Source organism: Cyprinodon variegatus, unplaced genomic scaffold, assembly GCF_000732505.1.
Source record: "Cyprinodon variegatus isolate N-32 unplaced genomic scaffold, C_variegatus-1.0 Scaffold346, whole genome shotgun sequence".
Taxonomy (NCBI): Eukaryota; Metazoa; Chordata; class Actinopteri; order Cyprinodontiformes; family Cyprinodontidae; genus Cyprinodon; species Cyprinodon variegatus.
In genome coordinates, this window is record NW_015150799.1 from 625,947 (window position 1) to 639,802 (window position 13,856).

A 13,856-nucleotide genomic window follows, 5' to 3' on the forward strand; every position below is an offset into this window, starting at 1 on the left:
AATTCTGATATTACAGTCAGAATTCTGAGAAAAAAAGTTAGAATTCTGAGAAAAAAAGTTAGAATTCTGAGAAAAAACTCGGAATTCTGGGAAAAAAGTCAGAATTCTGAGATTAAAGTCAGGATTCTACAAACCAGTTAATCTTTTAAAAATTTTTTCAGTGACCCTAATCCTCTTCCATACATTTTAAACCAGCTAGTTGGACAGTTTCAATTATGTTTTTTCACAAACATACAAAATCTGAGTTTTTTTCTTTTTCTTCTAAGATTTTTCTATTTTACTGCTGCACTTTAAGGTATATAAATGTCATGAAAGCTTTACAAAAGGAAATTTCGACTTGTATACACAAGGTTTCTTTATGTTTAAAACTGATAGCACGTCTGGTAATAAATGCAGCCTAGAACAAATTAAGCATTGGAAAGTGCAAAACTCACAGTTATCACATTAGTTGTAAGCGATAAAATGATTGCACTTTTTTTTAAGGTTGTATCCACATTAGTTTGAATCACATCGCTAAATCATTTCAGTATTTCTATTTAAAAAGTTAAAAGCCTTTTTATGGGGATTCATTACAGCACGGTGGATGTGCAGAAGTGTTTGTGCAGTACCTTCTGATGACTATGGCTCAATGGAGCTGAAAAAAACCACTGTACAGTACAATACTATATTTGTTTTATTTTCCTATCTGTATTTTTTGTACACTTTTCAAAGGTTGTGTGACCACCTCTACTATAACTTTTGCTGCTGTTAACACATCAATTTCCCCATTGTGGAACAATAAAGATATTTTTTATTATATTCTAAATAGCATAAATCAGATCAAATTAAACACGAAGTAAAAAAAAAAATGTTAATAAATAACTGGAAGCCATGTTAAATAGTATACACCGAAAAACAGTGTTTTTAGCAACATCTCTATATACCGTCAGAAGCCCTGTCAGATGATGATCTGTTCCATCCTCCGGCAACATTTTTCACCGACACTTCCAGAGTCGAGAAGTTTATCCAGAAGCTCCCTGTTCTTCTGTCTTACAGCTCCCCCAGCGAACAGCACTACACCCCAATCACCAACTTATGAAAGCATGTAAAGCATTTCACTGCACATTGATCTTTGACTGCAAAAGGAACATAAAAAAGTGCTGGATCAAAGCATATTTATGGAAAGTAGAGTCAGAGGCAGCCAGCCTCTTTTTAAGCAAAGCCCAAATAAAATATAATCGAATATCCCAATACTTTGATTCAGTTTTTCCTCAACATGTCTGAGATGATCATATAGCTACAACTAGTTGAGGCATATTGCCTCTGCTAGAGAATAAAGTATCGTTTTTAAAACCCAAAGCTTGGATATTTGCTTCTTGCTGCCTTTGAATGTGTAACTGCAGTGAATTAAGAGCATTTTACATTAAACTTTTGTACATTTTGCTGTTTAAATGTTAGAAACCCGAAATAAAGACACAGCCACTCACTCCATTAAACTTTATTTTTTCAACGTGAAATAAATAACACTGCACTTTATGGAATTGAAAATAAGTTCATCATGGAATGAAAAGTAGTTCATGTGAAAAATACAACAAATACAATAGAAATTGTTTTTGCAACACAGTTTATGGTTCATTTTATTTTTCTAAAATGTCAATCCAATTGCAATTATCAATTTACAATTGGCAAGTAAATTTATGAGCTCTAACAAGACAGTTATTTAAATGGAACATCAACAGTCCAATTAAGTCATGGCACTGCCAGTACAAGGTATGCTGTAAAAATGTAAGGATGGAGGAGCAGATTTTACAAACATCAAGTGTACTTTCTATTTCAGAAAGCAGCCCATTTAAAAAGACAGAGACATCTCAGTATTAGTGCTCCTCTCCCACACTCTCTTGATTATGGAAATTTAAAAAGCAGTTATGGTTTCGTGAGATACAAAGAAAGACGCAGCACTTAAGGCACAGCACTCGCGATGTTCTCTGGCAGCCCCCAAAGCGACACCTGCCTCCTTCTCCCTCTGAAAGCTGCTCGGGCCAATGGCCAGATCCGTCATACCGTGTTGCTGCTTCTGGAAGAGGACTCTCATTGAGCAGGACCGGACTTGGAGTTTCACTAGTTGCGTGGTGAGCGTTCTCCCCGGGAGGCTGAGGGGGAATGGAATCCTGGGTGTCAGAGCCGCTGGAGAGAATCAAAGCTTTGGACACCTCCAGTCTGAAGGCCATTAATGTCAGCGGGGCAGACGCTGCTCTGTGGTCCTGCCGGTACAGGAGCCAGGAGTTCACCAGCGCCGCGTCAATGAGGTGCCATAGCACCGCTTGGGGCCAGCAGGAAGGTGAAGACACGGTGAGAGGAGAAGAATAAAGATTTAGCAAATCTCTGCTGAGACGCGCCTTCATCTGAGCCTTTTCGAAGCCGTCAATGAGTGAGACCATGTCCCGCTGACCCTTCCCTGCGGTAGAAAGTAAGAAGCCGCACTGCGTTCTGCGCAACATCAACTTCCCATCAGAGCTCACAAACTCGTCACCAACCTGTCCACGCTCTCCTTCCACCCTGCCAGCTCCGTGGATCCCAGCAGCTAAAAGGTGCTCCAGCATGGCGGGGGTGGAGAGCTCCTGTTTGCAGAGGAACACCGTACTCCCTTTAGGGATCATTTTTTCTACTGAATCTTGTTTCTCTGAAAGATCCAGTTCAAGATCCACATGTGTGATTAAGCCATTAAGCCCAATTAACGTGGTGCAATGGAGAGACGGACTGCTTTCGTTTACTTTCCCAGTCAGAGCTACTGTGTACTGGTCCACAGCATAATCCCCCTGCTGTCTGAGTGAACGGCATCCTGCGTTGAAACGATACAATAATGGACGAACCTTCCACAGCGGATCAACCGGCGTTTGCAAACTTATGGGATCAGCTGAGCACCCAGCGCCACTGTGATCAGAACCTAAACTTTCACTGCTTTGGTGAGTACCACCCAGCTCCTGAGCAGTGTTGGGTCCTTTGGTATCATTTGAAGAACAGAGCTTCAACATGCGAGAAAGCTCCAGGAATCGGTTTAGCGGCATGGCTTCAGCTATCAACGGCAACTTTGTTAGGTCGTCCCAGTAGAGCCTCGCACTGGGAAACTAAAAAGAAACAACAAACCATTAGAGCATAACTTATTTGAGGTGAAATATGCAACAGCTACTGCACTGTGAATTTAATGAAATAAAGCACACACCTTTAAGGTTCCCATTGCAATGTGGATCCCAATGAAGCGTGCAACCTCTCTGCATGTCACCAGATTTTGATTCTTGGAAAGTTTATTTGTGTAATTGGCAATTTCTACCCATGTATCCCAACTGAAATATTCACAAAAGTAATCAATAGCCTTTTCTATCCTGCTGTCATCACATGGGACTGGTTGAGGCCCAGGTGAATCTGGCAAACCCCTGGAGACAGAAAACAAATTTGGACACATTAATGGGTGTGAATCCATTATCTCATATAAAACCTGCTGCTTCTAACTATGAACAGTAGGGCAACACTACAAAATAAAATCAATAGAAGTTCTGATTGTTTTCCATTTTATTAGAAAATAAAGAGTTACTGTACACTGAAGAGGGTCGAGGTGACAGCTTTTTGATTCTGCTCTGGTTCTGGTTGAAGTAAGCTAGAATTTCTGCTTCCTTGTTCAGCTGAGGCTCTGATAACTCCAAACTACCCGTGTCTTCGTCATCTGAACTCTGGAGGAGGAAGTCGCAGAGATCCGATCGAGTCTGCCACTCAGAGTCTGATGCAGCTGAAATAATAATAAATATATATTAATATATAATAAATATTTTTTTGTGAGAAATCCCAAAAAACAACTTGCAACAGACTGAAAAGTTTACAAACCTTGTCCATCTGTCAAGTCACTGACACTTTGCTCCGATGGGAGACATGCGACTTCAGACTCCTGATTGCTCTGTGGTGACGACCTTCTATCATCTGTTTAATGGGGTTCAGTATTGACATAGGACATAGGAAATGTCAGCATTGTCAAAGCAGATACTTACGGGCATTACAATCTGTACTCTTGTGGTCGGTGGGATTTGAATCACCTGAACCATCAGGGGTTGAAGTTCTGGTGTGGGTTTGGGTGGCCGACAGCAGAACCTCCCTCACCTCCTCCTTTACCGGGTAAAAGATACAAGGGTTGGAATTGAAGTCCGGAGTCTTACAGCAGTCCTTTGTTGTTTCTTCATTCTCCTTTACTGAAGAGATAAAAAAATGTTTGTGAATTTCTCAATACAGAGCTTATTACATAGGTTTTAAGAAGAAAATGCACTGGTAAAGCTCTTGGTTTGTAAGTAGAGCTAAATCTAATGTTAAAATGTAAGTCTGAAAGTTGGATAATCCAATACAAATTAGATACTGGCATAAAATCTTAATATTTATCTGTACTTGGTGTGTAATTATTTTAAACTAATGGGATTAAGTACATTCAACAAATAAAATTACTTTTTGAATGTACAGTTTGAAATATATTTCATAATCCTGGACTGCTAGAAAAACAATTGGCCTCTGTATTTAAGAACAACATCCTGAAGAGCTACATTCTCCTTGGAAGAATCAAATGTTCCAAAAAATTTAAAAACAACACATGATATATATAGGACTATTTTGATTTGCATAAACCTGGCTAAAAAAATCCCAAATGTAAACTCTTTTAAGCATTCAAATGACAACATGTAGTAGTTACCCTTTTCTCTAAGTATGGGCTCCTGGTGTAGTGACATTGCATGATTCCTACAAATCTTCCATGTAGAAATGCCTAAATCTACTTTTCAGGGTTCTTCATTCTTTTCCTTCACTTTAAACATAAAATACTAAAGCCTACTATGGAAAGATGGCAGAAGAAAAAGAATGGAGGAGCAGAGGTTAGGGGGTAGGACATAAGATGAGAGAAAGACAAGCAAGAGGAGCATAATGAAGAAAAAAGAGAGATAAGATGATATAAAGAAAGAAAAGATGGACCAAAACATTTGGTGGAACTTATAGCTATGGTCTCTAAAGTGGAAACTTTAGCTTCTTATTCCGAGCATCAGTTTTGTTCTGATTCAATGAAACCTAATGAAGCCCAATGCAGGCTTAGACTTACGACGCATATTGATGTCTTTACAGCTTACTGGTTCCTCATTCCATTTCATGTGGCGACTTTCTTGCACACTCTGGGTGTCGTTCACCACAGAGTTTCTTTCCTCTTTCACTAGGATGCTTCTTATACCTTGCTGATGCTTCGGCGGACCACACGAGTTCTGCCTGCTTTGACAGGTGGGAAGAACTAGCAGAGGATCTGAGCTGTTCTCTTCAACCTTGATCTCTTGGCCTCTGGGAACTTGAACCCCGTTGTCAGCAATGCCGCCCAAAGCCTGGTATAAACATAAACATTGAAATATAAACACAGGTAAAGTCCAGTCCTTCATGGTCTTTAAAAAGGTACATGAACCAAGCAGTCACCTGTGGTTGGCTGCTCCTTCTTGTGGCCAGATCTGTCACACTGTCGGCTGTTGCTCCTCGCCCAGAGGTGGGGAACCTCTCAAGGATGATACCCGGAGACTGGTCACTCTCCCTCTCCTCTTCTCCCTCCAGCCCTCCATCAATAATTGCATCCTTAACATTAGAGCTAGGCTCCAATGCAATAGCTTCTTGAGAGGATTCTTCAACCACTGCATGGCCAGAAGGCAAAGATGTAGCGGATGGTGTACCTTTTGTCTTTAACTTAGGACCAGTCTGCTTCTTTGTGCTAACCTCATGGTCAACCGTCTCCAAATCAGAGAAAAGCGGAGGTTTTTCATAAACTATCTGGCATTCATCTGGTCCCTGCTCTTGTTCTTTACCCGAGTTTGCTTTTGTGGTCAAATCCCTGTTGAGAAGTCCTTCTTTTCTGATCTGACCCATCACTGCCTCCTTTCTCTTCTGGACCAGCATTTCTTCCTCTTCTTCTTTGACATCCAGACAATAGGTAGCGCATGACACAGTCTGTGGTGTTGGACAAGTCCTTCTTGTCTCATTTCTGCCTTGCTCACAGTCCTTGTCAGCGAATCCACTTTTAGTCATCTGGACACTGTTGGGTTCATTTAGGAGTATGGGTTCCTCTTTCTCCTCCTGCTCTCCAATAGTGACCAAATCTACCTCTAGAAGGAAATCTTCCTTAACATCCTCATCTGTCATTCCTTGAACTCTAGATCCATTGCTGAGGTTTTTATTGGGATCTTCTTGCATTTTCTCATCTGATGCCACAGGTTGTACTGTTTCAGATGTTCTTGTCTCAGTCAAGTTTGGGAAAGAGGTTTCAGCTATTGCAATCTGTTTGGTGTCTCTAGAGAAGCACTCAGGTGTACAGGACGTACCAAGGTGAACTTCTGTTCCAGTTTTACTTTCATTTCTGTGCTCATGAGTACTCATTTCAACATCCTGAGGTGGGATTTGTAGAGATGGAGATGGAATTAAAGCAGGAAAGGAGACACCTCGATCACGGTCTTCCAGCGACATGTCTCCCATCTCCGGTTCAGTATCCCAGTCTGTGGGAGCATTCATCACCCTAACCACCCCTCCATGCTCTTTAGGAAGCCGGTAAAGATCGAACCCAGAGACGCCCTCAAAGATGTTTCCATTGGTATATGTGAGGCCAGGACTTTCAATGATGTGTGCTGTAGTCTTGTGCTTTTGAAGTGACGCGACTTCGCTGAATTTCTCCCCACAGTCTTTACATTCCAAGGCACGCTTTGAAGTGATCACTCCTTCAGTTTCCACATTCAAAGGGGCTTTACGCTTCCTGGTGGTCTTTGGCTTGGATGGTACTATTTCCGGCTGTTGACGTGGACCTTTTAGTGAGGACAGCAGGGAAAGACAATTAATGCTTTTCTGCTTTTTTGTGCCTTTTTTCTTGCCCCTTGCTGTGACATCATCAGTGGACTGGGAGTCCTTAACTGAACCCTCCGGAGTCGGGCCTGATGGCTTTGAAGTGTCTAACTTGTACACCTTTAACTGAGGCTGCTTATGACCTTTCAGTAAAAGAAGAGAGTCTTGATTAATGTTTGAATCAGTGGCTTCAGCTTTTTTCACTTTTTGTGCTTTGGATAAGGTTTTCTTTCCCTTGGGACTCTTGGGCTGACCTTTTGGCAATACGTTTGCTGCTTTTTTCTTCTTAAGCATTGGCTGGGTCTCAGCGTTCTGCTCACCAACATGCTCTGTTTCTCCCTTGCTTTCTTTCTGCTTTTTCATTTTATTCTTTTTTGGAACTTCTTTCACTTGCTTTGTGTGTGTGCTTTGGGGTTCAGGCAATTTCATGTCCATTCCAGATGCCATGTTCTCCGTCTTCTCCTTTTTCCCCTTTCCCGTCTTCTTCGGTGTTTGTACTTTCTGTACTTTCTCTGGTGATTTCTTTGGAGGTGTTTTACTACTGTCATGTATCGGCTGGGGTTCTTGTTCTGGCTTCTTCTGTATTTGCACTTTCTGTACCTTCTCTGATAGTTTTTTAGGGGATGTTTTACTTTTTGGCGAACTTTCCTGTATCGGCTTATGTTCTTGTTTGGCCTTCTGTTTTTTGGATTTCTTGTCTTTGCCCTGTGATCCAAATTTCACAACAACACAAGACTTCTTGGTCCGCTGGCGCTTGGCAGGCTTGGCATCAATGAGAAAGTCGTCCCTGTATATGGATCCAACAAGATCATGCATATATCCTTGAAAAAAAAACGTCCTTGCTGGTTTTCTTTTCCGCACCTTTACTAACTCTTGGGCTGACATTACACTTACAGGCAACTCAGAGGTTCGCTGATCCTCTTTGGCCTCTGATTTTGAAGGAGTCTCCTCTTTAGCAGCAGGGTCTTCGGATGAGCTACGTTTCTCTTCCACTGGATCTTTTTCACAAGCATCCTGTTCCTCCTTTTCTTTTGGCTTTTCATTAGACACAGGAGACTGACCTGAATCTACCTTTTCTTCACGTGAATTTGTGTTTTCCTGCAAGGTAGTTTCGGAATTACTTGGCTCTTGTGTGATTGTTTCTGGTGGATCAGAAGGGCAAGAAGATAGGTCCTCTTTTTCCGGGTGAGGAGATGGGAGTTCTGACTCAACTGTGGGTGTGAGTGGTGGGATTGGCATATCGGTCTCTTCTGGCTCTCCAGCAGTATTACCTGCAGCTTGATCAGGAATTTCCTGCTCACTGCTTTGAACAAAAGAAGAGGAGCCTACCTCATTTTGTGGCTCAATTTGAGACTGTTCCAGCTCTGCAGCAGGTATTAGTTCTAATATGACAGTTTGCTCAAGGTCTTGCTTGAGATCAGTTCCCTCATTCATACAAACACCAGGGTCAGTATTCATTGGATTCATCTGTGACTGATGAAGATTTAGATGCGTTTCTCCTGTGAGTTTTTCAGTCTGTTCAGCTTGAACAAATTTTAGCTCTAGGGGTTCTCCTGCAACTACTTGGGAGCCGAGATCTGAGAAGGAAGGGTTTTCCGGCGTTCCTTCTGGAGTAATAGGCTCCAATATAATAGTTTGTTCCAATGGACTGACCGAAGCATCTAGCTCAACCAACTTAGATTCTGTCGGTTTTAGTCCAATAAAATCTATCTGCGGTGGACCCAGATTCAAATCAACCTTTTCTGCTGGTTCCAACACCTGCTGTACCTTCAGTGGCGGGGCATGTGGTGGCACCTGCCCCAGTATAACAACCTGATTTACTTTGTGCACATTTCCCAATGACTCAATAAGTTTCCGGATATTTTCTGTGTCAACATTGGCATCGACCTTTTGCAGAGGTCCGTTTGGCTCTACTTGCAATAGCGTCGGTTGAGAAATAGATATTGGAGTTATAATAGGCATGCTTTGTTTCACCTGCAGCCCAGTCTGCATGGGGTTACTGACTGGATCAAGTTTGTGCCTTATTTTAACATGAAGCTGCCGCGATTTGGGACTCCTGAAGGAGGCGTTGCAAACAGGACAAAGGTAAACTTTGGCAGGAGCACCTTAAGGAGAACAAATAAGAGGTATGTCATTTAAGAATCACAAAATTACTTCTATCTGTTCCCAGTATGGCCTCAAAATATGCAATGAAAACATATATACGGTATGTCAAAACATCATTTTTAGAATTAGTGGATGCTTTACCTCCTTCGCCTCCCTCTGATGAATGTGATAAAATATGCTTATGCAGAAGGCTGGATAGGGGGAACCTCTTTCCACACTCCTTGCAAACGTAAGGCTTCTCTCCTGAGTGTGTACGCTGGTGGTACTTCAGCAATGTCAGCGTCTTGCAAGACTTTCCACACCCAGAGCAGGGATACCCGTTCTGGTTGAAGTGACTCTTTTTATGATTTGTAAGCTCTGACGTCTTCTTGAAGGACTGATTGCAGAGTGGACACTTGAAGGGTCTCTTGTCAGTGTGGGCCTTCTGGTGGGCCAAGAGTTCCACTGAGTTTGTGAAATGGCGGTCGCAAACGTAACAGGCAAAAAGCGAGTTCCTCAGGATGTACTGCTCGTACTCGGCAGGGTGGGTGCTCTTCAGGTGCCGCTCTTTGCTTTTAAAATCGCTGAATATTATGTGGCACTGGATGCAGTGTAGAGAGAGCTGAGGCGCTGCAGGGACATATCACAGGAGTCAGAAAGATACATTTCACCAGTATTTTAAACCTTTTTAATTTTAAAGAAAAACCAACCGTATAATTTTAAATAATAATTGTAGCTGCATTAAAACAGTTTATGCATTTTTAAGGTTATTTTTTAGAAATTATAGAATGATACTTAAAGAACCAGCAATACTTCTAAAACACAGTTTTTGATTGTTAAAGGGGAACACCGTTTTTTTTTGTTTTTTTTTTTACATTGGTTGATTTTACGTTATTACATCATTTTTTTTTAAACAGTGTCGTCTGTTGGCAATGTGGCAATAAGAATAATTGTCTTGATGCCAAAAAGAGCCCAACAGATTTTACTTTCACAAGTGGAGGAGTAGGGTTATTGCCATAGTGTTTCATGCATATAAATTGCTTTATCATAATTATGCAGGGAGTTTTACAGATTATATGGACACTGCAATGTAAATAGAACAGAAGAGGAAAAACAGAAAAAAAGGAGAAAAGATTAAAGAAATAGAAAATAAAAGGGAGATAATGATAAAACATTTTCAGTCTGCTTCATCACCTGCAAAGAGATGTAAAAAGAACAGCACAACAAACAGACATGGTACGAGACATACAATAAAGTGATCACCTAGATACTATCGCTGAAGTAGTATTTAATGTGAGATGTACTCTGTTACCTGAAGATATTCCGTTATATCCAAGTAACATCTTCCTATGGGCAACGAGTTGAGGGCACAAACTGAACTGTTCATAATGTGTTCTTTATGGTACGGCAGCTTTAATAACATATAGGCGAATCACTGTCCCCCAGACATCCGCGGTTATATTTTTTATATTTATATTTTTTTAAAACAAAGCGGCATGTGTATGACGTCATCCGCGAGCCGGACTGGAGTTGTGACAGGCAGCCCGGGCGACAGGCGGCTATGCTAGCTAAGTGCACGCAGCAAGTTTGCAGAAGGAGATGTTATAATCTACCATTATCTGTGTTAGTAGCACTAGACATCATGTGAGTAAAACTAGCAGCAGTTCAGCGGACAGGATGAATGGATGGTAGCTGGCGCACGTGGATGACGTCATACACACTCCGCTTTGTTTCTAACACATAAATATAAAAAAATATAACCGCGGATGTCTGGGGGACAGCAATTCGCCTACATGTTATAAATGCTGCATTGTCATAAATAATAAATTATGAACAGTTTAGTTTGTGCTTCAAGTATTTTTCTCATAGGAAGACGTTACTTGGATATAACCTAACGGAATATCTTTAGAACAGCTCAAAATGACACAAAACTCATATGGGTGAGTAGAACATGATGTAATAACATAAAATCAACGGCCCAATGTAAAAAAAAAAAAGGTGTTCCCTTTTAAGTTGGAAATTGTAGCTTTGTTTACTTTTTTCTTTTTAGCACATAACATCTCAAAGAAGAGAATGAGGACATCCTCAGAGCAAAACAATTGAAACAGATTTTAATCTTCACATGACTGTGGCTGTTTTAATAGAGAACATGTACTATGCAGTAATGAAAGGACTGGTTAAAAGGACTATAATACATAAATTTACTGATTATAAAAAGTAAAACTAGGAAAAAAATGTCTTGTCTTTTTTTAGGTATTGTTTATTTTAAAAAATAGAACATACACATAGTCTTAATTCCTTGTTTACATACATAATTCTGACAATATTTGAAGTTTTATTGAAGCTCTTTCAAGTAAAGATGTATGTTTTGACATACAGTCCCTGAAAGTCTAATTTGAGAAGGTTTTTACTAAACCATACCATGTTCACAAATGCATATCACGCAACCCCTATGCATAGAATCTATAAAAACTTTTAAAAAAAATTCCCTGATGGCACAAATAAAATATATTCTAATCCAAAGCTTCATTTAAACTAATTGATTACAGCTTCCAAAATGTTATAATACTACAATTACTAAGTTGTGATTGATATCATTATTGATAGTATTGATATCTGGTGAAACTCTGGCTGACTGAAAGATGCACCTCAGTTTGGTGGCTGATCTAAAAATCATTAGCATTTAGGACTACTTCCCCCCCTCTCAAATTAGAAACAATGCTTCTAAACGGCAAGTAAGAACATAAATAAATAACTAATCAACAAATCTTCCAAAATTTAAACAAGTGTAAGCTTTATATAGGTAGGTAAAGCACTTACACGTTAAAGGCGTGACCACAGGTTTTGACATGTCCATCTTCAGAGGATCAATCATGGCTTTCTTAGAAGGAAATTTCCTGCCATCACTTGCACCTTTTCCTCGTTTCTGTTCTTTATTCACATCATTTCCAGGGCTTGCATTAGTTTTAGCAACCGATTTTGGCTGGTCGCTGGACTTTGCAGAAGAGTGTGTGTCCAACTTTTCCCTATTTTCACAGGACTCTGTAGGCGAGGGGACAACAGACTCCTTCTCCAAGGGTGGAGTTGGGACCATACTTCCAGGTGCCTCTGCTGTGGCCTCAGCAGGGGCCTCTGATTGGTCCTCCAGCTCTTGTTCATCTGGTTTGCTTTGCATTGTTTGGGCCCCAGTTTCTAGTTGATCCTCTGCAGCCGATATAGCCACAGGGTTTGATTCAGTGTGATCCTCTGGTGAACTCTGCATGGCTTTTTGGTTCTCACCTTCTTATATGCAAAAGTGAAATAAGCTCCTTAAGAGAAAAAAAAAAAAAAAAAAGCAGATTTAAATGCAATAGCATTGTATGCATAGCAGAAGGTAACCCCCCTCCCCCAGAAAACAGGGGCAGCTGGGCTAAAACATTTGAATAACAATAGCTCATGGGTAGATATGTAGGGCAGCTGATGAAGACAGTCTAACAACATAAAACACTTCAGTTTATTTTTTTTATTTTTACTACAACTATTTAGTATACTAAGAGCTTTCCTGATAAACCTATTCACAGTCTTATGGGATACACAAATAACAATAGCCCCGTTAGCCTCCTGCACATGCTGGGTTAAAATCACAGAGCAAATCACCACCTCCTCGTTCTGCTACTCAGAGATGCTAAATGTGCTCTAGTTTAGCTCTTCTTCCTGTTTCGGAATCACATGAAGTAGCAGGATGCACAGATACCTTACCTGGCCTGGGTTGAACGCCCAAACATCTCTGCGACGCTCCTCACAAAGCCGCAACGGAGCAGATGCGGACCGCGTGACGTCACTTAGGACAAGGGACGCGCAGGCGGGAATCATGGGATATGCAGTTTCTTTTTTCTAAGTTACTAATAAACGCCGATGGGACGTGATTTCCCTACCCTTGTTTTATTTGTAAGGATTATTTGTGCTAAATCCACTATCCTTTACAAAAAAATCCACACATTTAAAATAGCTGTTGTTTTTTTTAATGAAATTTAAATTTAGGGAAGCCTACCTTGGATGTCTTGTAATAGCTGCATTTAACAGTAATTAACTGAACTGAACATTTGTTTGAGCCAGCACAAAGCACCATAAAATAATTCTTACTCCGATATTAGCGTCACAGCAAAAACTGATCTCCCCTACTCCGCTACCTCAAATAAAACTGTAGAGCCATGACATCACTGTGACCTGTACTCTCAGGTGGGATGGCCTTCCCTCTCTATGAGAAGGCAGTGTCATTGGTACAATTTTATTTATAGGCCCTTCTTGGATTACTGCCCTCTTACATTTGTACCTTACTTGCAGAGAAAAGCATGGCTTCTTCTGCCCTGAGATCCAACGATCAGCTGTTGCTCACTGTTCCTTTTGCCGCAGCTCCTTGTGCGTGGAATTTTTTACAAAGAAACTGGAAGTTGACTGAGTTTTTAATCTTTAAATGCTTTTAAGTTGAAAGTGAATTTCAAGCAGCCTCAATTATCTGTTTTTTAAGTACCTGCCATTTATTTGAATGCATCTATGTTTCTTATGTACCTTTTATGCCTCTTGGCCAGGACTTCCTTGAAAGAGAGGTTTTAAGTCTCAATGGGATTTTTTTTCCTGTTTAAAAAAAAAAAAAAATCCACCAGGGTCACAGCTTGTGCCTATCTCCAGCAGGCTATAGGTGAAAGGCAGGGTACATCCTGGACAGGCCACCAGTATATCGCAGGGCAACACTGAGAAACACAAAGACATACAACCATGCATACACACCTAAGGACAATTTAGAGACACTAACAGGCATGTTTTTTGTACTGGTGGAGGAAGCTTGAGTACCCAGAGAGAAGCATGAACAGGGAGAACAAACCAGTAGAAACCTTCCCCATAAGACTTACATCTTAGTATTGATGCAT

General features: G+C 40.7%; 1 protein-coding gene across 2 annotated transcripts; it reads right to left on the bottom strand.

Annotated features, from left to right (window-relative positions):
* Positions 1–1,473: 1,473 nt before the first annotated feature.
* LOC107091659 lies at positions 1,474–12,789 on the bottom strand. Of its 2 annotated transcripts, none has more exons than XM_015385716.1 (10): positions 12,688–12,789; positions 11,770–12,257; positions 9,112–9,579; positions 5,461–8,969; positions 5,102–5,372; positions 4,062–4,214; positions 3,856–3,948; positions 3,574–3,760; positions 3,200–3,410; positions 1,474–3,104 (listed from the first exon to the last, which is right to left on the bottom strand). In XM_015385716.1, the coding sequence occupies exons 2-10, from the start codon at positions 12,209–12,211 to the stop codon at positions 1,854–1,856; spliced, it is 6,585 nt and encodes a 2,194-aa protein (XP_015241202.1). In that variant the 5' UTR covers positions 12,212–12,257; positions 12,688–12,789; the 3' UTR covers positions 1,474–1,853. The 2 variants fall into 2 exon arrangements, with proteins under 2 accessions (XP_015241202.1, XP_015241201.1); XM_015385715.1 differs by having other exon boundaries at positions 4,017–4,214.
* Positions 12,790–13,856: the final 1,067 nt, after the last annotated feature.